We start from the raw sequence: 21,381 nt of genomic DNA on the forward strand, positions 1-21,381 counted from the left end.
CACACACACACACACACACATTTTAATCACAGGACTCAGACATGGAGGGGGCTTCAAAGTGAGCGGCTCCACAGGGCCAGGAGTCCCTGAAAAACACACTGGGAAGATGAACCCACATGATGGCTCCTTCTGTCTCCACACAGCTAGAAGATGCCCGATGGCCATCAAAGACTGGGTCCTCAAGGCCAGGTGTCGTGAGGAACATTCCCCCTAGGAAGTATGGCGTGCCTAAGGGCTTGTATTTTAGGGAAAACAGGAAAATGAAGGGTCCTGTTGTCACCTCAAACATGGTTGTTGCAATGGGTGTTTGAGCTGTAAACAGCTCAGGGTCACAGGCCTGGTGCTTCCTCCTCCCCCACATATTTCTTTCATTTTTTAAAAAAAATTGTTTTTAATAATTTACTTATTTCCATTTTATGTGCATGTGTGTTTTGCCTGCATGCGTGTCTGTGTGATGGCATCAGAGCTTGGAGTTACGGACAGTTGTGAGCTGCCATGTGGGTGCTGGGATTTGAACCTGGGTCCTCTGGAAGAGCAGTCAGAGCCCTCAACTCCTGAGACATCTCTCCAGCCCTGCTTTTAAATTTTTTTTTTTTTTTGAGACAGGGTTTCACTATGTAGCCTGGCTGGCCTGGAACTAGCTATGTAGACCAGGCTAGTCCCAAAACTCCCAGAGATCCTCCTGCCTCTGTTTCCCTACTGCTGGGATGGTTAAAGGCATGCAGCACTACACCTGGCTTACCCACTACCTCTTGCAGGCCCTTCCCCGACATTTTTTTTAAAGATTTATTTTATTTATTATATGAAAGTACACTAGCTGTCCTCAGACACCAGAAGAAGGTCTTGTTACAAATGGTTGTGAGCCACCATGTGGTTGCTGGGATTTGAACTCAGGACCTCCAGAAGAACAGTCAGTGCTCTTAACCACTGAGCCATCTCTCCAGCCCCCTTCCCCTACATTTAATACCTGACCACCAAGCACTCTGAGAGACCAGTGAGGTTTGCCTCGCTGTTCTGTTCTGTGTCCTCATGTCCTGAAGATTCAGTATGTGATCTGACAGGAACACCCCCTTGTCAGGTGAGAGAGGGTTTCTCTATATTCTCAAGGGTGAACTAGCATTCACTGTGTTGCCTCAGATTTGAGGGGAGGGGGTTATCTTTTGTGTATGAGCATTTTGCATGCTTGTCTCTACCTATACCATAGATGTTCCTGATGCCCAGCAGATCAGAAGAGGTATCAGATCCCTTGGAACTAGAGTTACAGATGGTTGGTTGTGAGTCACCAAGTGGGTATAGAGAACTGAACCTGGGTCCTCTCCATAAGGAACACATTCTCTTAACTGCTGAGCCATCTCTCCTTCGTTTCTAAAGGTTGACATCATAGGTCTATAGACTTAGCCTAGCGCAGTCAGGAAACAATGTATCCACTGTGCCTAGCACAGTCAGGAAACGATGTATCCATTTTACCTAGCGGTCAGGAAACAATGTATCTACTGGAGGGGAAAGGTGAGTGCAGGTGAAATATTCACCAAGGATTACTTTCAAGTATGAAAATGGAGGCTTTTTGCAAAAGGTTTAGGAATGTGTGAGGAAGCCGGGCGTGGTGGCACAGGCCTTTAATCCCAGCACTCGGGAGGCAGAGGCAGGCAGATTTCTGAGTTCGAGGCCAGCCTGGTCTACAGAGTGAGTTCCAGGACAGCCAGGGCTACACAGAGAAACCTGTCTCGAAAAACCAAAAAAAAAAAAAAAAAAAGGAATGTGTGAGGAGTGTTTCCTCTGCTCTGTTAAGCACAGAATCTACAATTCTGTATGGTTTCAGCAACACAAGTTGAAAATAACCAAGAGAAAATGACCAGAAGGGGACATACCTGTGCTTACTGGGCCATCCTGCTATCCTCTGAACTCGGGTAGGTATGGCACCTGCCTGACATCCTCCCTCTGGGTCTCTCTTTGGACATCTCCACGGATGCGTCAAACTGACCTGGTCCTCTGTGAACTGAGGCTCTCTTACCCTTCCATACCTCCAAGCCTGTCCTTCCTGCTGAAGCCAACAGTGGCTGTTCTGTCACTGTTCTGTCTCTAAAGCAGGTGACAGGAGATGAACTTGACATCACTTGAGTCCTCGCTTCCGGCCAACAGTGTCTGGCTCTTCAAAGCAGAATGCATCCTTTCTCTATGGTTTCTAGATGCATCAGAACCCCCTTAGCCCCCACAGTCATTTTCCTCAAGCCCTAAGCTGCTCTTGTCAGCAGAGAGATCTACTTCCGGATGTAAATTAGATGCTGTGACTCCCTGCTTAGAGGTTCCAGTGTTTGTTACTGCACTGGGAACAATCCAATCCGTGCTTTCCGCTCCTTTATCTCCCAGGGGTTTCCAGCCGCACTAATCACCCCTCCCTGAACATCTGTCACACTCTCTCCTCCTCCAGGGACATTGCCCTTGCTCTTCATTCTGCCCCAGATTCTCTTCCCAGGCCCTTTGGCTAACTCAGCATACAGGTCACTTCCTCAGAGAGGGTTCCCCAATAACCCTGTTCACATGGGTTTCATTTACCAGCCAGTGGCTTATTTCTTTCATGATCTGTATGATGAAAACAACCTTCACTTTAGTGAGTTAGCTTCCACTTGGTTTCCATCCTGTTGGTCAGTTTGGTAGCTTGATGGGAGAGCAGAAGCTGATCTTCCATTTGGGTCACCATCCCTGCCACTAAAGCCACCATCGAAGGCTTCCTCCTTGACCGGATTTTTTTTTTTTTTAACAGTCCCACTGGCTGCTTAAGTTGAACATTTAGTAGCAGGCCCTAGAATAGGCTAGCCTCTGGTCAAACAAACTAAACCTGGCTACTTCCATGCTGTCTGACTTTGGCTGTGCATTCCAGTGACCCACTACTGTGTGAAAAAAAAAGGAAAAAATTGGGGCAGGCAAACCCTGGTGCCTTCAGAGAGTTGTTCTACAGTTTAGGTGGCAGGGCTGATGAGAGAATTCACTTCTCTACTCCTCACTGGTGGTGGCTCCAGGCTGCCAGGGAAGCTTCTGTAAGGTCTGGTGGCCAGTGGGGACTAGAGCTGGAGTTGGCTGGACGGACTTTACGGGACCACCCCACGAGACCTAACCGTACTTTTCATGTGGTGACCAGATTCCACAGTTGGAGAGAGGGAGCAACAGAGAAAGCTTGTGAGTGAGGGCTTGCCAGATGCCATGCCATGCCACAGAGGTCTTCTGTCCAGGCTGGAGGGCAGGAAGCAGACCCTGAGGCTGTTGGCAGTACCAGGGTGGCTATGAGAAGAGCTAGCGATCCGATGGATGACAGCAACTCCTAAAAGTCGTCCTCTGACCTTTCATGTGCACTGTGGCATGTGTGCACTTGTGTGTGTGTGTATGCATGTGTGACAAGCATACATTACTACTACTACTACAATTGGAATCTATATCATGTGCTTCTTTTTGGAGAATGCAACCAGACATAAGTTTCTTAATCCTGCCGGGCAGTGGTGGTGCACACCTTTAATCCCAGCACTTGGGAGGCAGAGGCAGGCGGATTTCTGAGTTCGAGGCCAGCCTGGTCTACAGAGTGAGTTCCAGGACAGCCAAGGCTACACAGAGAAAAAAAAAAAACCAGTTCCTTAATCCTTCTGAGACAAGAGTTGACAGACTTTTGTACTCCCAGCTGTTTGGAAAGCTTAAGCCCATGAATTCAAGGCCAGCCTGGCAATAAAATGAGACACCATCTTGAGAGAGAGATGTGGGGGGAGAATTCTAAGATTCTTTGTTGAAATATAGAGCATGGTCTGCATTAGTGCCTACCCAGCTGAGGATGGTCCTCACACTGCAAAAACCCATGTTCTATAGGAAGCAACAAGTTTCAAGAACTACACATTCTCTCTGTATCACTTCAATGAGCCCCGTAAGAGCAGGGACAATCATGGTAATGAACTTGTAATGGACCCATTAGAGCAGGCTAAGGCTGGACTTCGAGGCCTGGGTGTAGGAGGACTCCCCAGGGTCTATAGCTCAGGGTTCCCAAATCACTGCCCAGCAACCTTACCCAGGTGCTAGGCAGACCTGCTTGTACTTCAAGGTGGACGGTGGGTCAATAAGAGAAAAAGGAGTAGACCTTGAACTAGCTGACCATGATGTAGGTCAGGTTAGGAGAAAGGGGAGGAGCCAAAGTGGAGGAGAAGAGGGAAGAAGAGGAGGACGAGGAACCCATGGAAAAGAAGGGGGAAAAGAGAAGGGGAGAGAAAGACCGAGAAGGGTCTAAAGGAAGAAAAAGAGGCTGCATAGTGTGTGTGAGTGTGTGTGAGTGTGTGTGTGTGTGTGTGTGTGTGTGTGTGTACGAGCTACCTTCTGGGTGGCAAGAGACTGGGCAGCCACCATGCTGATGAGTGCCTTCCCAGGGCCAAAGAACTTACTATGGTTTATGCGCAGTGTGGAGAGGGCAGAGGTGAGAAAGGTGTAAGGGATCCTGAGAAATTAACTCTGTTAGCCTGAATAGCTCAAGAGGAAAGAAACCATGCCCACCAATACTGGGGCCTTGGAGTCTGTGGTGGAGTCAACCTGACCCTGTTGGTATTCAGGGTCACAGTCTCATGCCAGCCCCTAACCGGCCCAGAACCTGCCCCCTAAGCATCTAACGGTCTGGCATCCTCAAGGCACAGCCTGAAATTAATAGCAAAGACCATGAAATTGGGGTCGGGGAGACAAGACTATGCCCGGGTTCATAGGTAACTAGGGTGTGCAAGATCCAAGAAGCACGCGGGGCGCCACGGTTCCTATGGCAGCGGACAGATAGACGAGGCAAGAGGAGTCCAGCACACTCTGTAGGATCCATCCTGCTTCCTTCTCAGACCAAGAGCCGACTGCGTGCCAGGTCGTGTTCAGTTTAAGGTTCTATAGGATGGGGTCGTTTGTCATGCCCAGCTAAAGGGGGCGGAGTTCGCGCAGGCTCAGCACCCACAAGGGGCGCGCGGCGCGGTGCTGGGTGTGCATGGATGCTGGCTCCGGCCCTTTGAGGTCCGCGGGGCCTCTGCCGGGGAATAGTCTCTCCTGTCGTCCACGAGGCCCCTACGGCGACGCCGGGCTTCCAGGCTCCTCGGCCGGGTGTGATCCCCCAGCCCGCAGCGGAGCGGCCGGCGGCCCGGAGCGGCGGGAGCGAGCCGAGGCCGCGGCTGCCCGGGCCCGCCTGACCCTCGAGGGGGTCGCTGTTGCATCGCGGATCCCTCCCTCGCTCCCCGCTCGCGTCCCTCCCCGCTGCTCCCGCCGCGTCCGCCTTTTGTTCGCCGAGCCGCGCGCCCCCGAGCCGAGGCGGCGGGGCGGGGAGCTGGCGGGGCTGCGTGGGGGGCGGGCCGCGCCGGGCGGAGCCGGGGCCCTGGCCTCAGCCGGACTGGGAGTCCGAGGCGGCGATCGCCGAGCAGGCTGCAGTCGGGGTCCGGGCGCACTCCGGGGGCGCGGCGAGGCGGAGGGGGCGGGCACCGGGCGGAGCCGGAGTCGGAGTCGCGGCGCCTGGAGGAGATCGGGCCGCGCGCTGAGAGCACCGAGTGGCGGAGAGGCCGCGCGGCGCGGGGCAGGGCCCGAGCGCAGCCCCCGGACGCAGGAGACCGGAGCTCAGTCGCGGCCTGAGCGGCGGGAGCGCATCCGAGACCCGCCGCAGGGACACCCAAGCCGGCCGCTCCCGGGCCATGCGGGCCGCTCGCTGAGATCCGGGGAGGCCGCGATGGAGGCGCCAGCGGGAGAGTCATCGGCGCGGGGCTACGGCCCCCCGCCTGCGCCCGCGCCCGCCGTGGAGAGGAAGAAAAGCCACCGCGCGCCATCACCAGCCCGGCCCAAGGACGTGGCCGGCTGGTCTCTGGCCAAAAGCCGCCGCGGCACAGGCCCGGGCTCCGCTACAGCCTGTGGCACCGCGTCCTCCGCGAGGCCCGACAAGAAGGGGCGCGCGGTGGCTCCTGGTACCCGAGGCACGGGGCCTCGGGTGGCCGGGGTGCGCACGGGGGTCCGCGCCAAGGGTCGCCCTCGTCCCGGTACCGGGCCCCGCCCGCCGCCGCCGCCGCCCAGCCTCACGGACAGTAGCTCCGAGGTGTCGGACTGCGCGTCGGAGGAGGCGCGCCTGTTGGGCCTGGAGCTGGCGCTGAGCAGCGACGCCGAGTCTGCGGCGGGCGGCCCGGCGGGGACCCGCACCGGGCAGCCGCCCCAGCCAGCGCCGTCGGGGCAGCAGCCTCCGCGGCCTCCCGCCTCCCCGGATGAGCCGTCGGTGGCCGCATCGTCGGTGGGCAGCAGCCGCTTGCCACTCAGCGCCTCTCTAGCCTTCTCCGACCTCACCGAGGAGATGCTGGACTGTGGGCCCGGAGGCTTGATGCGGGAGCTGGAAGAGCTGCGTTCCGAGAACGACTATCTCAAGGTGGGGACCTAGGGGGGGATGGGGGAGGCGCAGGGGCGGGAGAGGACTGGTCATCCGGGCTCAAGAGCCCCAGGGCGCTGACCAAGCAGGGAGAGTGCCCCACCTTCTCTTCCCACTTTTCTCGTGAGGGGGATTATGGATAAGACACCAAGTAAAGGACCCCAATGTGCACTTTCCCACCCGCGGTAAAACTGTTTTAGAGGATGTTCTGATGGGTGAGTGGGGATAGTCAGCCAAGGCTGACCTTCCCCCCATCTAAGCTGCTCAGGACCCCGCTCCCAGATCAGCAGGCTTTCCCGGCTCTCTGTTCTGGAACCAATGTCCGTGTGTCAGGCTGCCAGGGAAAGCGTGCTATCCCCTGGCAAGGAGAGGCAGAACACCATCCTAAGTCCTTACCCAGGGCTTCCCCGGCAGGCCTGTCCTCGCCTGCCTTTTGGGGCGGATCCAGTTTGAAAGCGTGACATCTGGGAACATCCCCTTGGCTCGAGTCCACTTCCGCCCAGTCTAACGGTCCCACAGCCTGGGAGGATGATGTCGTGGGAGAACTGGTTCAGAGGCCACTTCCTCAATCCCAGGATATTGTCTTCTGTCCCCTCTGAGAGAGGTTTGGGCAGACTTGGCCCGTGCTCCCTGTGGGAAGAGGGAAACTGCCCTGCTGGTTAGGGGTATTCCCTCCGTGTGTGTGTGTGTGGGGGGGGGGGGGGCTGGAGAGCTGTATGGGAGAAGCAATCGACTGTGACTGGGCACCTAGGTGCAGCCCATGCTCTGGCTGCCTCTTCTTTGACATGGTGGCAGCTATGGGGACAGTCCTACCCTGGCTTCTTGACCTTGGCGTGGGAAGCTGGGATCTTCACGGGCTGCACTGCCGCTGCTGGAAGAGGCTGCAGTATTGTCTGCACCTGACAGTTGATGGCCTGGCACAACACCCAGAGTGCCCTGGCCAGGAGCCATTGAGTTGACAGCACTGTAATGACATGTCTGCCCTGTGGCACTTAACTGCCTCTTGCTTCTACTGTCTGGGGGGAGGAGGGGAGTTCTTCCTTAGGATGTTGGGGTGTCCCTCTTGCTTTCCTTTGGGTCCTCTATCCAGCATGTTCTCAGTAAACTCCTGTACACTAGAGGACACAGGTCTATCTGACAAAGGATTATTTACCACCTGTTTGTAGCCTGGGCCTTCCCCAAGCCAGGCCTCCATTCTTTTTCAGTTAAATGGGAGTAGAAGTCTTCACAAAGGTATTACTCAGTGTTGACATTTGGGAGCTGGGGTTCAGTTAGAGGGCGGAGTCTTCTGAAGTCATGGTTAGAGTGCAGGCCGTGAGGATGGAGTCAGTCTTCTGGGATGCTCCCCGTGGCTCCTTGAATTCCCAGCCTGAGCTACTCCAGGCCTGGACCCGGAGGAGGACAACTCATAGTTCTTGGTTTGGTTTCTTCCTGCCCAGATCCCGGGACCTTTCCTGTGCTCCCAGGAAGTGGTCAGACAGAGTCCCTAACTCCATCTGAAACCACCCATGAGTATGTAGATGGGAAAGTGGTCCCAGGAGGCTGGGGGTCGAGTCCAGATTCTCCTAGAGACCAAGACTGGGTTGAGTTCCAGTTCCAGGGCCAGACTGAGCCTCAGTTTCTGCCAACCATTCAGTTGAGTTTTTGTGTGAAAGCTTCAGGCCCCTGTTGGATCGGTAGCTTCCTGGCTGTGTAATCTTGGGCACATTGCTTACCATGTTTGGACTTGAGTTTTCTCATCTTAAGACTTGAATAAGTACACACAGATCATCCTTAAAGATTAAATGTGCACGTAGCTAGAGCATTTGGCACGGTAGGAAACTTCAGATGCGGTGGCTGAGATCTCCTGCTGCTCTCAGGATGGAGAACATGGTGCCTTGTGCATCTGTCACATTCTTTTGTGGATTCTATGGGATCATGCTGGGGTCTTCCTCCTTACCTCGAGTCCATCCATCCATCCATCCATCCAGTCAGTCACTGTTTGCTTAGAGCAGATTTTGGAGTATGAGTGAACTAGGGAGAGCCTCTGTGACACCAGAGTTAAACAATAGTCACAACAAAACACAATGCGGCTGGTGATAAGGGTGAGCTTTGTGGAGGTGGGGCAGAGGACTCATGGAGGCCAGGAGTTGGGAGATGATGGAGACAGCCGAATGAGGAGCTGCAAGAAGAACATTCTAGGCTGAAGAAAGTTGGGGGAGTGAGGAAGGGAGCCATGCCAACTCTTGCTGCATGCATTCAGGCAGTACCCACACTGCTCTGCAGGGCTGTTTTCCACAGTGTCTGCCCTTACAGAGATACAGTAAAATCCCTGGGAGTGTGGACTGTACACCTACAGGTCAGCTTCTTACTGGAGGTGTTATGTTGTCACAGTGCCAGGGGCTGAGTTAGCCAGAGCAGGAAGGCGACCTGCTCCAGGCAGCCAGGGCTGGGAGTAAGGGAGAAGCAGTCTCCAGAGTGTTTCCTGTTTCTCTAAACCACTTTACATCTGAGGTACAGAAACTGGGTTAGAAGGAAAATGACTCCAGATCCCCAGGGTGTGCACTGCAGACTGACCTTATGAGTCCAGGGAATGCCCTGGACTCTAGCTGGCTCTCTCATCAGGTTCACCTCCCAGTGTGTGTGTGTGTGTGCTAGGGGTGGCAGGGTGTGGGTAAACTGACAACCAGGAAGGACCCTTGGGTAACTGCATATCTCCTGTCTCAAGAATCCCTGCTCTAGGACCTAAGTTAGAGAGATAGCAGAACCTCTAGCCTCTGCCAGTGAAAAGACAGAAAGCACTTCTGCAGGGAAGGTGGTGAGCTTGGTGTCACTTGAACTATGCAGAGAGAGGCCTGGATACAGGCATAGGGTTGGTGGGAGCATCATGTAAATGGTTCTGAGTGTTGGTTGTGATCCCTGGGGAGCAATTGGGGAGGTATGTGTGGTGGCTACAGTCTGACATGGGGTCCCTTCTAGTCAAGGTGTCTGGGGGGTGTCATCCAATGTGGTTTTTAGGACCCAGAAATACAACTTTAGCAGTAGAGCAGCCAGGTTAACTGGGTCTGACTTTGACCCAGTGGCCTGAGGTCCCTATGACCACTAACCGTTCCCTTTGTCCCCCTGTGCCATGTTGTATCTCAGAGTACTGGAGCTCAAAGATCTGGCTTGGAGCCCTGATTCTACCTTTGCTGTGTGGTCATGGTCAAGGGCTGGGCCTCTCCAAGATGCTCTTGTTTTTGTTTTGTTTTGTTTTGTTTTTTCATTTGTATAATGGAGATGACGGATGGGGTGTGCCTGGACACTCTCCAAGGATTTTCTCAGTAATCAGGGTAGATGTAAATAGTGAAGAAAGCATCTGAAAGCGAGATCCTTGTATCTCGTGAGGAACTGTTAGGATTTCAAGCCGATGAGCAGACAGGATGTCTGTTCATTTTCGGAGGAACTGGGAGGAGTCGGGAGGGTGGGCATCCTCAGCCCTTGAGGGTTAATAAACCCTCCTGCTTCAGTCAGGATAGACGGGCAAGATCACATTCCCCCTGCACAGGCTGGCAGTGGGGAGACTAGGCCCCCGCCTGGGGGTTCCAGCTGTGAGTCACAGGTCCCGGAGAAAAGCCCTTACTGACTGGCGATGCCATTATATAGATGGGCAAGTGGAGACTCCAGGATTCTGTCATACAGCCCACATTCCAACCCTGCTGTTCACTCTTGGTCCATATCCTTCTGCCATGTGGCCGGCGAGACTGTGCTTTTGATCGCTACTGGCGTGTCTGGTCTTGGATAGAGGTTGGTGAGAGGAGTCCTGTGGGCCAGGTGCCAGGCCAAGATTTGTAGGCAGCCATGGTGAGTAAGCTCAGTTGGGGCAGTGTCTGCTCAGCATGCACAAAGCCCTGGGCTCCATCCCTAGATCCGCATAAGCCTGGAATGCTGGCACACGCCCGTCTGTAATCCTGCCATTTGGGAGGCAGAGGAGGGCTATCCTTGGCAGTGTAGTGAGTTCAAGGCCAGCTTGGGCTAAGACTGAGTCTCAAAAAGCAAAAACCTAAAAGGCTGATTGATATCTATCTAAGCCTGTAAGTGGAGGTGTGCCTCTGGGGCATTTTACATATGCCTGTAAAATGGGGATTGGAATGTCATGGACCTCTTAATTGTGAGGATGCGTGTCCATTGCTCAGTAAATGTGCCAACCCAATCACTATCCTTTCCCTCTCTTCCTCCCTCCCTTCCTCTGATGTAGCCCAGAGTCTTGTGAGTGGCATGCCGGAGGCAGTTCCTTCAAAGCTCCTGGGAGATAGGAGAGGAGGGACCCAGCCTGTCACCATGTCAGCGATGTCCCCTGGTTCCTGCCCTGAGTTGTAGCTTCTGGGGGGGGGGGGTGCGGCAGGGCTTGGAGGTTGGGGGAGCAGCTCCAGCAGGATGGAAAATGTGGGCGGCAGCTGCTGTAGCCAGAGGATACCACAGAGCTTGGCGCACTCTGCAAGGGGCTGGGCCTGTGTCCCTGGACACAGTCCTGTACACATAAACACATGCACACTTCTTCAGAGCTCAAGCCTAGAGACCCACAGTTACTCATGCCTGGCTGATGTATACATTCAGTGACTCACTTATGCTATATGCTTCCAGAAGCCAGCCTCCAGACATGTTCACTGTGGATCCACATGGAAAGTGACAGACAGACCCTTCATGCCACACACTACCAAACACACAACACAGAGCAGCAGGAGACGCCAGGCTGGGAAGCACACACTCCCTCACACAGCCTGAAGACACTCTCAGACACAGGAAGTCCATATACACGGCAAAGTGTGCACATACGTGCACACAGACATTATCTATACGCACCAGCAGCCGTAGGATCCCAGAGACTTGTCAGGGGACACAGACACCATCCACCCCAGTACCCAGTGCTACCCCTTCCTCAGAGAGCAAGCAACCTTTGCACATGTACCTGGGGTTCAACAGATGTCACATGAATACCCACAGGCAGGATGGACCCAACCTCCACACACATTAGCACCCACACAGGGGTTGATCATGCAGATGTCAGACGTGGTATTTGCTTAACCAGGGCACCCAGACATACATGCTCATGCATACGCACTTCTATTTACACTGACGGTGACATTTCACCTACGCACATAAACACAGGAACTCTTGGTCAGTGTTCCCCGGAGCTACTGTGTATGACTCTCCTGTTTCCAGCTGTTCACAAGACTTCTTGTCTTGCTGCCGGGACCATAAGTGGCGTCAGGACTGGGTTTGTAACTGGGGTCCCAGGAGCCCAGCTGAGGAGGGCTGCAGGTGGAGTCCGGAGGTCTCCATAACTGGAGAAGCTGCATCTAAGCTCCCCAGGCTCCAGAGCCAGGCCCTATGGGACTAAGGGAAATAGACACGTGTCAAGCCTGCCACAGAGGGAACGGGTGCCTCGAGGTAACTCTTCTAATCCCTTTGGAATTTCCTGCATACCCTGCCTCCCTCTGCTGCAAGTTACAGAGGCTGCAATGCCCTGATCTGTAGAGGGTGCCCATGCCTAGTCTAGAACTAGTCTAGAAGTGAAGAGCACCTAAGAGCAGCTGAGCAGGCTTCCTGGAGGAGGAGGTGTCACAGCTGGGGATTTGCCTCATTGGCTGCCTCAGTGCTCAGCTTCTGGAACAGGGCCTGCCACCTTGGAGGGGCTCATTAAGTAGATGTGTATGCTTAATTGATCAGCTATGGTTCTGGCCTGGAAATGGATGGTAGGTTTAGAAAGGAGGGCTGGAGCCAGGTGTGGAGGTATGTACGCTCAGTCCTTGTAGTCAGGAGGCTGGGGCAGGAGTTCAAGGCCAGCTGGTTACCACAGAGTGAGACCTGTCAGGAAAGAGCGAGAGGGAGGAAAGAATAGTTGAGTCATGGGTGTGAGAGAGAGTCATGGGACTAGGGGTTGGGGGTGAGGAGTAGTAGAAGGTCAGGAGGACTTAGGAAGGACACTAGGTACCTGAGCAGTAGACCCCTGGTTGGAAGATAGTTTTGTTGGTTTGTAGCAGGGCTGGGGCCAGGTGGCCCTAGCACTAGGCACAAAATTGCTGCTATCTCAGGGTGCCAATGAAGGCAAAAGCAAGGAGGACTGTGAGGTCCCACAGGCACCTTCCGTCTTTAGAATCAGGTCCGAGGCCAAGCCGCACCTTGTTATGTCCCTTCCTGTGCATGTTGCCTCTTGGAACCTCAGTCTTCCAGTCTGTATAGAGGGAATTCAATCCCTTTCTTGCAGATACTCTGGGAGATAAGAGTTCAGACACACGAGAGCCCATTTCTGTCCTGTATACAGAAGATGGGAGGGACTCCAGACTCTAGGTAGCCTCTGTGGCAGAGGGACACTCCAGAAAAGGGCTCAGTTAAGTTCAAGGCAAAGGGATGGCTGTCAGCCAGGGTTCTAACTGTGGCCAGCCCCTAGCCTCCAACATATGACATCATCTGTAGTCTATACACACCCCTCTGGTGCAGGAAGGTGGGGCCCCTGCGGTCAGCACTGTGGCTGCCTTTGCTGGCTTTCCCAAGCTGGGGCAGGAGTTGGAGGAGGTAGAAGCTACTGTTCATTCCTCCCTTGTCTCAGCCAAAAGGTCTGAAAGCTTGGGATCTGGACCGAGCCTGGGCTGCCTCTGGGCCTGTGCTTTGCTCCCTTTTCCCCCTCCAGGAGTCTCAGCTCTGTAAAATGTTCTGCAGTGTCACCATGACCATTCATCAGGAGGGAGCCGGTGTGTGAGGAGTTGGTCCCCTCTGTGTCTCACTCATCCTGGTTCTCAGCCCTTACCCTTCAACAGCTCCAGAAATGTGTGGACACGTTTCTCTTTGGCAGCTCACTGACCCTAAGTCACTCCTCTCCTGATGGCCAAAGCCTGTGTCTCACTTGCAACCTGGTGATGCTTGCTTAGTGGTGGAGGACCACCCCTGGGGGCCCATTCCGAGATAGTGGTAAAACATCTCCTGCCTGGGCTACAGATGAGAATAAAGGTGACGTGTGTGTGTGTGTGTGTGTGTGTGTGTGTGTGTGTGTGTGTGTGTGTGTGTGCTGTGATTCCCCAGCCTTTTCACCCAGACGCCCCCAGTGCCCTCTTTGCCCTTTCATTACAGATCCATTCCCCTGTCCCCTTTCCACGATCTCCTGGGGACTGCTCCAGGCCAGGTTTCCTGTGTTAGGTACTAGGAGCTGTGGGGACTCCTTGGTGGGACATTTAGCTCACAGTGACTAGACTTGTTAACAGGTCATTTCTGGCTTCACGGCAGCCACTCCTGGTTCTGCATGGCAGCGTGGCGCTTCCAGGGTGCTTAGCCCCTTCCTTCTAACCAGGCTTAAACTGCAGCCCCGAGCGTTACGTCACTTTGCTTGCTAGTCACATTAGCTGTAAAGGACAAGAGGGATTCAGGCCGTGTGGCTCTCGGTGATTCTTCAAGCCTCGACTCCCTGCCCTTTTCTGTTACAGACTTGGCTGAAGCCCAGAGGTTGGGGGATGTTGTCAACAAACCCTGATCCAAAGCTGCCTTCCTTCCTGGGCAGGACTGGAGAGACAGTGTCTGTGCTTCCTTGAGTGTGCCCAGCAGCCCAGGGCCTCTGGGCGCTGCCCCTAGGCTACACACACACACACACACACACACACACACACAGAAAACATCTGCCTTCTGTGCAGAGCTGTGTCAGGCCTGGAGACCACCTCACTGGCTGTGGGGCCTTCTCTCCCTCAGCCTCAGTTGGTTCCCCTGGGAAGTGGGCAGGGTAAGAATAGAGCTTGCCACAAAGTATCACCAATGAGAAAGAGAGTATAGCTTCTCACCTCTGCTGGTGTCTGGCACATGCCATACCCTTGGTAGTGCCAGCTGTTGTTATTTCTGTTGTCCCATTTACGAGCCTCAAAATGAGCCTAAGTCCTGACTCCTGACGCCTCTACTTTCAGGCTTCTTGCCTACTGGGGAGGGAGGGACTAACTGTGTACTATTGGCATGAGCCTGCCTTGGTCAGTCTGTCTGCTCTCTCTGGTGTTGGAGAGGCAGGGCCCAGAGAAGTGGGACCTCATAGATCTCTAGGGTCAGATATCCCCAGTGCCAATGGAACAGGAGCATTGAGATCCTGTAACTCGGTGATACATGGCTGGATGTGACTTCCTCTGTGACGCTTAACCCTGATTCCCCCAAACCTCTGCCCACAGAGGCTAAGCTGGGTTGAGCTTGAACAGGAGGCAGGAACCCAGAGTCCTTCTTGGGCTCACTGCCTGCTCTGTAAACGACAAGGAGCCTTTGAGTTCCCCTTCCCCTGGAGTGTTTGCATTTGAACTGGGAGGGAAGTGAAGCTCTTTGCAGCCTTCTCCTGGGGTCTGAGTGTGATGATCTCATCTGGAGCCTTGTCAGAGTCCCGGGGAGGAGGAGGGACAGCAGATGGCTTTTCTGGCCTTTTGGGTGGGGCTGGCCTGCTGTCCCTGTGGCCACTGCTGGTCAGCTCTTCCATAGCTGGGGTAGTTTGCCAGGGCCAGAGTGGGTGACAAGTGATCTGGAGCCAGGGTGGCAGATGGGTAGGCAGCCTGGGCCTTGGCCCAGGGGAGGACCATGGTAGCCAAGTGGTGTGGGAGGAGGAGGACTAAGCCGAGCCCCTGGTCCTTTGTAGAGTGGTTGATTCAAGTGAAGTCCCTGGCCCCATATAGAGCATAGCTTTCCCTGTCCATCCCTGAGTCTGCTTTTGAGATGGGCAGGAAATGATCCATTTGGGTAAGATTTGGAATATGTCATGGCTGAGGTCGGGTGTCATGGTGCTGGGAGTTGAAGCCTCCGTGGAGATTGGCCTCGGAGTCTAAAGACAGTTTGCTGCAGCTGCTCAGCGGGATGGTGGTCCTCCCTTCAGCCTGGCTGTTCTGTTTCCTCATGGCCATTTCTTGAGCCCCTCTATATGTGCCTGTCATAGGTGGTTCTCTGGTGACTGAAGTGGGCCTTCCACGACCAAGCAGACAAATGAGTAAAATACACGTCACTAATAGAACTGTGTCGTGCAGTGTGAGGGAAGGAGAAGGCTAGGCTGCATGGCTTGGCAGGAAGGCCTGGCAGAAGGTGCCACAGGCCACCCACACAGGAATGGCAGAGGCTGAAGGCTGTGACAGGCCAGGTGATTTCTGCTGCTGCAGGAAGACTTGTGTGGCTGAGTGTGGCCCACGTGAGGGGCAGTTAAGGGACACGGAGGTGAAGGGAGTCAGGGTCAGGCCTGGTGGAGCCTGAGCTCCTAGGATAGGTTTGTTCTGTGTGATGAATGAGACCCCCCGGAGGTTTTGTTTCTGCTTTGCTTTATGTCTATTTGAAAAAAAGGTCTCACTGTAAAATAAGTTTTGATAAATGTACTATAACTGTTAACCCCAGTCAAGATAAGGGCTAACGCCTATAAACTAGGCACATTAGGATTGTATTTCTTCTTCAATCTATTTATCTATCTACTTAATTAATTAATGTGAGTGTGGGCATGCATGTGGGGGTCCTTGTGGAACTTGGTTCTCCCCTGCCATCAAGTGGGTTCTTGGAATTAAAGTCAAATCGTCAAGCTTGGTGATAAGGGCCTTTACTCCCTCAACCAGCTTACAGGCCCCTAATTGGATACATTAATTTTATTTTATTTTACTGTATATAAGTTATACCTGAGAGCTAGGGGTGTAGTAGCTCAGGGCCAGAGCCTGGACTTAACATGTGAGAGATGCCGGGTTTAATCCTTAGCAATCAAAAAAGAAAGGGAGTGGGGGATTAGAAGTGTTCATTGTTCAGCCAAACTTACTCTACAACCAGAACCCTGCATCTACTGATCTGTTCTCTGTCCCTTAGCCTCACTCATTCACAGTGTCACATGCATGGCACCCTCAGCATCTCCTGTGGCTGGCTTCCTTTGAGGAGTCAGAGCCAGGTTGCTCCAGGCTTCCAGAGCACCAGACCCCCACCCCTGCTGCTGTTGGTGTTACGTGGTGGGGTCACAGCTTAGCCATTTGTGAGTCAGGAGTCACGTGGGCTGTCCCCAGGTTTTGATAATCATTGGAGGGCTTAAAGTGGGGAACATTTAAACAGTTTTAATCACATTTTAAGTATTAAAAAAAAATCACAGGCTGGAGAGATGGCTCAGGGGTTAAGAGCACTGACTGCTCTTTCAGAGGTCCTGAGTTCAATTCCCAGCGACCACATGGTGACTTACAGCCATCTGTAACGGAATCTGATGCCCTCTTCTGGTCTGTACTCACATACATAAAATAAAGAAATAATTAATTTAAAAAATCACTCTTTGGGAGCTGGGGTACAGAGCAAGCACTAATACGCAAGATGCTGAGTTCAATCCCCAGAGCTGGAGAAGCGATGGAGGGAGAGAGAGGGAGGGAGAATTACTGTGTCTTGCACTAAGTTGGGAACAGCTTATTGAGGTTAAAGGAGGGCAGCCATGACAAGAATCTGGGCCCGGCCACCAGGCCTGCTGTAGGCACTCATTAAGTATTCAAACACCTGGATGTGCCTAAGGAAGTCTGTGTTTCTGAGGTAAAAAGTTAGGAGGCAGTGATGGAGCAGGAGGCCCAGGTGTGCTGTCTGTGGGCTCATTGCTCTAGGCTGTCAGTTCCCAGCTTCTGACCCTGCCTGGGCACAATTGGGATCTCAGATGTGGTCATTAGGCCTCCAGGACAGCACTGGGAGCTACTCTCCAGTGGGAGGGAGTTGAGGGTCTCCTCATATCATCCTCTCGTCTTCTTGGCTCCTTCTCTGGGATGGGTTTGTCTCTGGGGTCAGACTACCCACTGCCACTTGCTGTGTGTCTGCAAAGGGATGTTGTGTCTAGTCCTCATTTCCCACAGGCCAGATCCATCATGCACACAGTCTGCACTCCTGTACAAGGAAGGACTTCACCAAAGCCATTGCCCTCTGTGTTCTCAGGGACAGTCAATCACCTTACATCCATATAGGCGGCACAGAATCAATCCTTGGATCTGAAGTCAGGGCTGGCCAGGAAGTTCAGGGATCTGCCTGTCTCCACGCCTGGCTTTATCCATGGGTGACCTCAGGTCCGCGTGCTTGCACAGCGAGCGCTTTGCCCGCCCAGCCATCTCCCCAGCGTTGTTTCTCCCTTTTGATGCTCTGAACTATCAGGGGCTGGGGTAATAACCCAGGCTTTGTAGATCATGGTGCTCCCAAGAGAATGGAGGCTCTGGCATCGTATTCTATGCATGGACCCTATTACTGTTATAAGTTATACTGTTATAGGACCCTATTATAGGTTATAACCTATAACCTCTGCTGAGACCCTCAGGATAATGTCTTTCAGTGTTAACCTCCAAATCCAAGGAGATTCAAGCTAGATTGAAACAATTACTAAAGTATGCTACAACTATGATATAGTTATGTGTTTGTTAACTCTTGGATTCTGATAGCTGCTTTAACTACTGTAATTACAAGGTACTGATGAGTATAAACAATATTTTGACATTTTTGCAACAACTGTTATAGGATATGAAGATATTAGCAATTTCTTTGGTATCCAAGTCTTGAGTGCTCCTGATACAACCTCACTTTGTTCTTGAGACCACAATGGAAGGAGATGCAAATTTCAAGAGGTTGTTGCAAATAAAGATGTGACTTTGTTGAGTAGCCACAGAGAGGAGGGGACCTGAGGGAAGCATTCCCTTCAGGGCTCTGCCTGTCGGGGTAGGCCCGGTCCCTGTGATGCACACAGCTCTCTCTGTACAACGGATTCCTGGCTTGCCTTGCTTTCTGCAGGACTCATGAGGTGATTCACCAGGAATGTCTGTATAAACTGTGGAGTCCCTTGCAACCCTGTAAGCCTATTATTAGCAATATTGTGAGTTCATGTTGGGTCCTTGAGCCCAGCCTGAACTTAGAGACTCTTCCGAGCCAGTTTCCCAGGAGTCCTGGGAACTGGCCATCTCTGAGAGGTTGCTTCCTGCTGGCAGCCCTGTGAACAGAGGTACTTGACATGTAGGAGATGTGTGGGAAGCTTGCGGTTCCCTGGGCACTGGAACTCCTGAGGTGGCACTGGAGTCAGCCTGGGCTCTCCCTGCCCTTTCACACAAGCCCTAGATCTGGGGTCAAAAGGACAGAAGGCTCCAGGCTATGGAGAGAGACCAGGCAGGCCAATAGCCTTTCTCTTTTGTTCACACCTGCCCATGGTGCCTGTTGCATTCCACATCCTAGGGATGTTGGGGAGCAGAAGTGGGTGAGACCCGCCTCACTCTGCCCTGCCCCTCCTCAGGCAGTTAGAGGTAGAACGATGAGGAGCAAGCAGATACAACCGTAAGTCATTACCACCAGGGACCTGCAGTTCAGGGTGTAGGTTCTGAATCAGACTAGGGAAGAGAAGAATGTTCTGGAAAGCTTCGAGAGCTGGGAGTTCTCGTGGTGAAGGTCAGTAGAGCATAGCAAATGGCCTGCGTAAAGCTGGAAGAATGCAGTTCGCATGCCCTGGCCTAGGGCCACTGCCTTGTAATCCAGCTTCACCCCTCCCTAGCTTGAACAGCTCTGGGAAACTTCTGAGCCTCAGATGCCCCCTCTGCAAAATGGGAGCATTTTCAATGCCTCTCACAGGGTTAGGAAGAGATTTAACACTCAGAAGTGCGTGGATGAGCCTGTGTTTGTGAGCCTCCCTGTAGGGCCAGGGTCAGCCATTCAGTCCTAGCGTATCTGGGTGCAGGTGCAAGATAGAATAGGGAATAGATTGTCAAGGGGTCAAAGGTTAGGGGCTTGGACCTGAGGCAGAAGCCAGGGGAATGAGTCTGAAAGCCACCTGCTTTTATTCAGACTAGTCAACAGACACTGCCTTCCAAACAGAGCCAAGGAACCCTGCAAAGGGACGATCATGGCGGGCTGCACTGTCCCTAGACCCTGCCCTCCCTTCCACTCCCTGTCTGCAACCTTGGCTTAGATGTTGTCTAAGGGACAGAGGGCAGCAGGAAATCAGACCCTGGCGGGACTGCTTGACACCTTTCTTCAGCTTCCTTAGGCTTGATAACAGTCTAGGGGTCTAGTTTATTTCAGGGTGTAGGGTTGAGAACTGGGGGCCCCTCAGACTCCAAGGTGGGCACTGCACAGTGTGGCCTTTTATATCTGAGGTAGAGGGTAAGATTTGGAGTGCCCCCATGCTGGAAAGGGGAAACCTCAGAACCTTGTTCTATGAGATTGATCCCTCTTTCTTGGTGTCCTATAGAAGGGTTCAAGAGGTGGTATCTCTGTGGGGCCTCTGGACTGTCTGTGAAGAAACCAGGAGGCCTGTGTCTCAGCTCTCTTCAACTGGACCTGTCACCCCAGAGCCTCCAAAGGCAAAACTCTGACTGCAGAGCCCAGGTGCCCAGAAGATCTCTGGGCTGGGTGTGGACACCGAGCCTGTCTTTTCCCTGCCCCCACCTCAGACCCAGACACCCAGAGTCTCTGCCTAAGCACTGCAGTGTCCAGCCCATGTGGGCTACAAGCCCGCTTTTGTCAACTCAAGCCGTGCCAGGAGGGGCTGGTGGGTGTTTTGCCCGCAGCTGGGGCAAGCCCCCAGAGGCTTCAGCGCCCCAACCCCCTCAGATACAGAACTGGCATGCCCACAACAGCCTGCACTGTGGTGAGGGCAGTTCCCCCGAGAGACAGCTGTTGGGGATAGCCATTCACTCACTTCTTCCCTAGACGCCTGTGTCAGGCTCAGAGCCAGAGACTTGTGCCGTGAGATGGGGCTCTTGTCTTCTGTGGGGAAGAAACTGGGAAGGAAGGTCCTTGCCTCGGAATCACTTGGGGAACCCACCCCTGAAGTTTCTGACTTAGTAGGTGTGGGTTGGGAATATGTGGGGGGGATTGCATAGCCCTGGGGTAGAACCACACCCCTGAGCATGTTTGGCAGACGCTGCCAGTGAGCTCTACCATCCTGGGGAACACTTGTCATTCAGAACCAGATAGAGAAATTGTGATTGATGTTTTCTGTATTTTTCAAAACTTTCTGTTTGACCGTGGTGGACTACCTTCACAAAAGCCCGTTACTTAAAATATGGAGGGATGTCACCTCCTTTGATCTGTATGGAGCGACATCTCCGCCTGTGATCTCAACAGCCTGAGCTTGAGTGTGTCTGTGTCCCCTTGACTCATTCTGACCTAGAGTCACTTGGACCCTCATATCCTCCCAGTTACCATGTTGTCAGGATAACAGGGCAACATGTGAGCTGCTCGTGGTTGGCAAGGCCCTGCAGCCTGGGCCATGGATGTAGCTGTCTGCCTTCACTTCCTGCCCCTTCCTTCCTGCCCCCTTCCCTGCCAGCTGAGCTGGTTCATAGGCTCCTCACTTCCCCATTTCTCCCACCGACTGTCTCACTTCCTCCCTGTCCACGCTGGTCTGCCCAGTTGGCATGGTGTGGGGTGGTGACTCTGGGTACTTTGAGATGACTGCTCCTCTGCAGCTAGTAGGCAGGGTCACCCACTCCGGTTGCTGGTGAACGCACCCTCTGGACACATTCTGGTGCTGTGTAGGGATACTTGGATCAGTTGTGAGTTGAGAGAGACAGCATGTGGTGGGGTGGAGCCGCCAATTTGTCACTTCTGTCTTCCTTTCCTGGGTTCTGAGAAATAGTTCCAGAAGCTAGGCAGATGGATGGATGGGAGTGTGCTGTGGCCTGGATAATTTGGCTTCTTACCTGTCCATCAATCCAGCAGGCCACACCCTTTCCACTCACAGGGAGCCATTGCAGCCAGGACATATTCTGGTCCCACTGCAGTGTGGACCCACAGCCTGTGCTCGGCCCAGTGGAGGCTGGCAGGCAGGTGTGAGGAGAGGTCTCCCTGTTTCCTTTTCCAGACTATCAGATCCCTGGGGAGAGCATAGGGTGTGGGGAGCAGAGGGGATCCCACCCCTACACCCTCCCCTTTATTCCCATCTTCTTTAGGGGACTCCAGCCCTCCAGAGTGGCCTTTCTGTTCTGGTTGTCTCCCTGCTTCCATCAGTACCAACCTTGTGAGCTTCTCCTGGGAGCAGAGCCTTTGTCAGGGCCTGGTCC

General features: G+C 53.5%; 1 protein-coding gene across 1 annotated transcript in view; it reads left to right on the plus strand.

Moving 5' to 3' along the window:
• The first annotated feature begins 4,987 nt into the window (after positions 1-4,987).
• Mtcl2 (microtubule crosslinking factor 2) overlaps positions 4,988-21,381 on the plus strand; it is a 69,225-nt gene continuing 52,831 nt past the window's right edge. The window contains exon 1 of the mRNA XM_021156739.3: positions 4,988-6,394. Coding sequence (XP_021012398.2) covers positions 4,988-6,394 — 1,407 coding nt within the window. The remainder of the gene's footprint in view (positions 6,395-21,381) is intronic.

The sequence above is a fragment of the Mus caroli genome, unplaced genomic scaffold, assembly GCF_978045245.1.
Source record: "Mus caroli unplaced genomic scaffold, Mus_caroli_1 scaffold_2, whole genome shotgun sequence".
NCBI classification, from domain to species: Eukaryota; Metazoa; Chordata; class Mammalia; order Rodentia; family Muridae; genus Mus; species Mus caroli.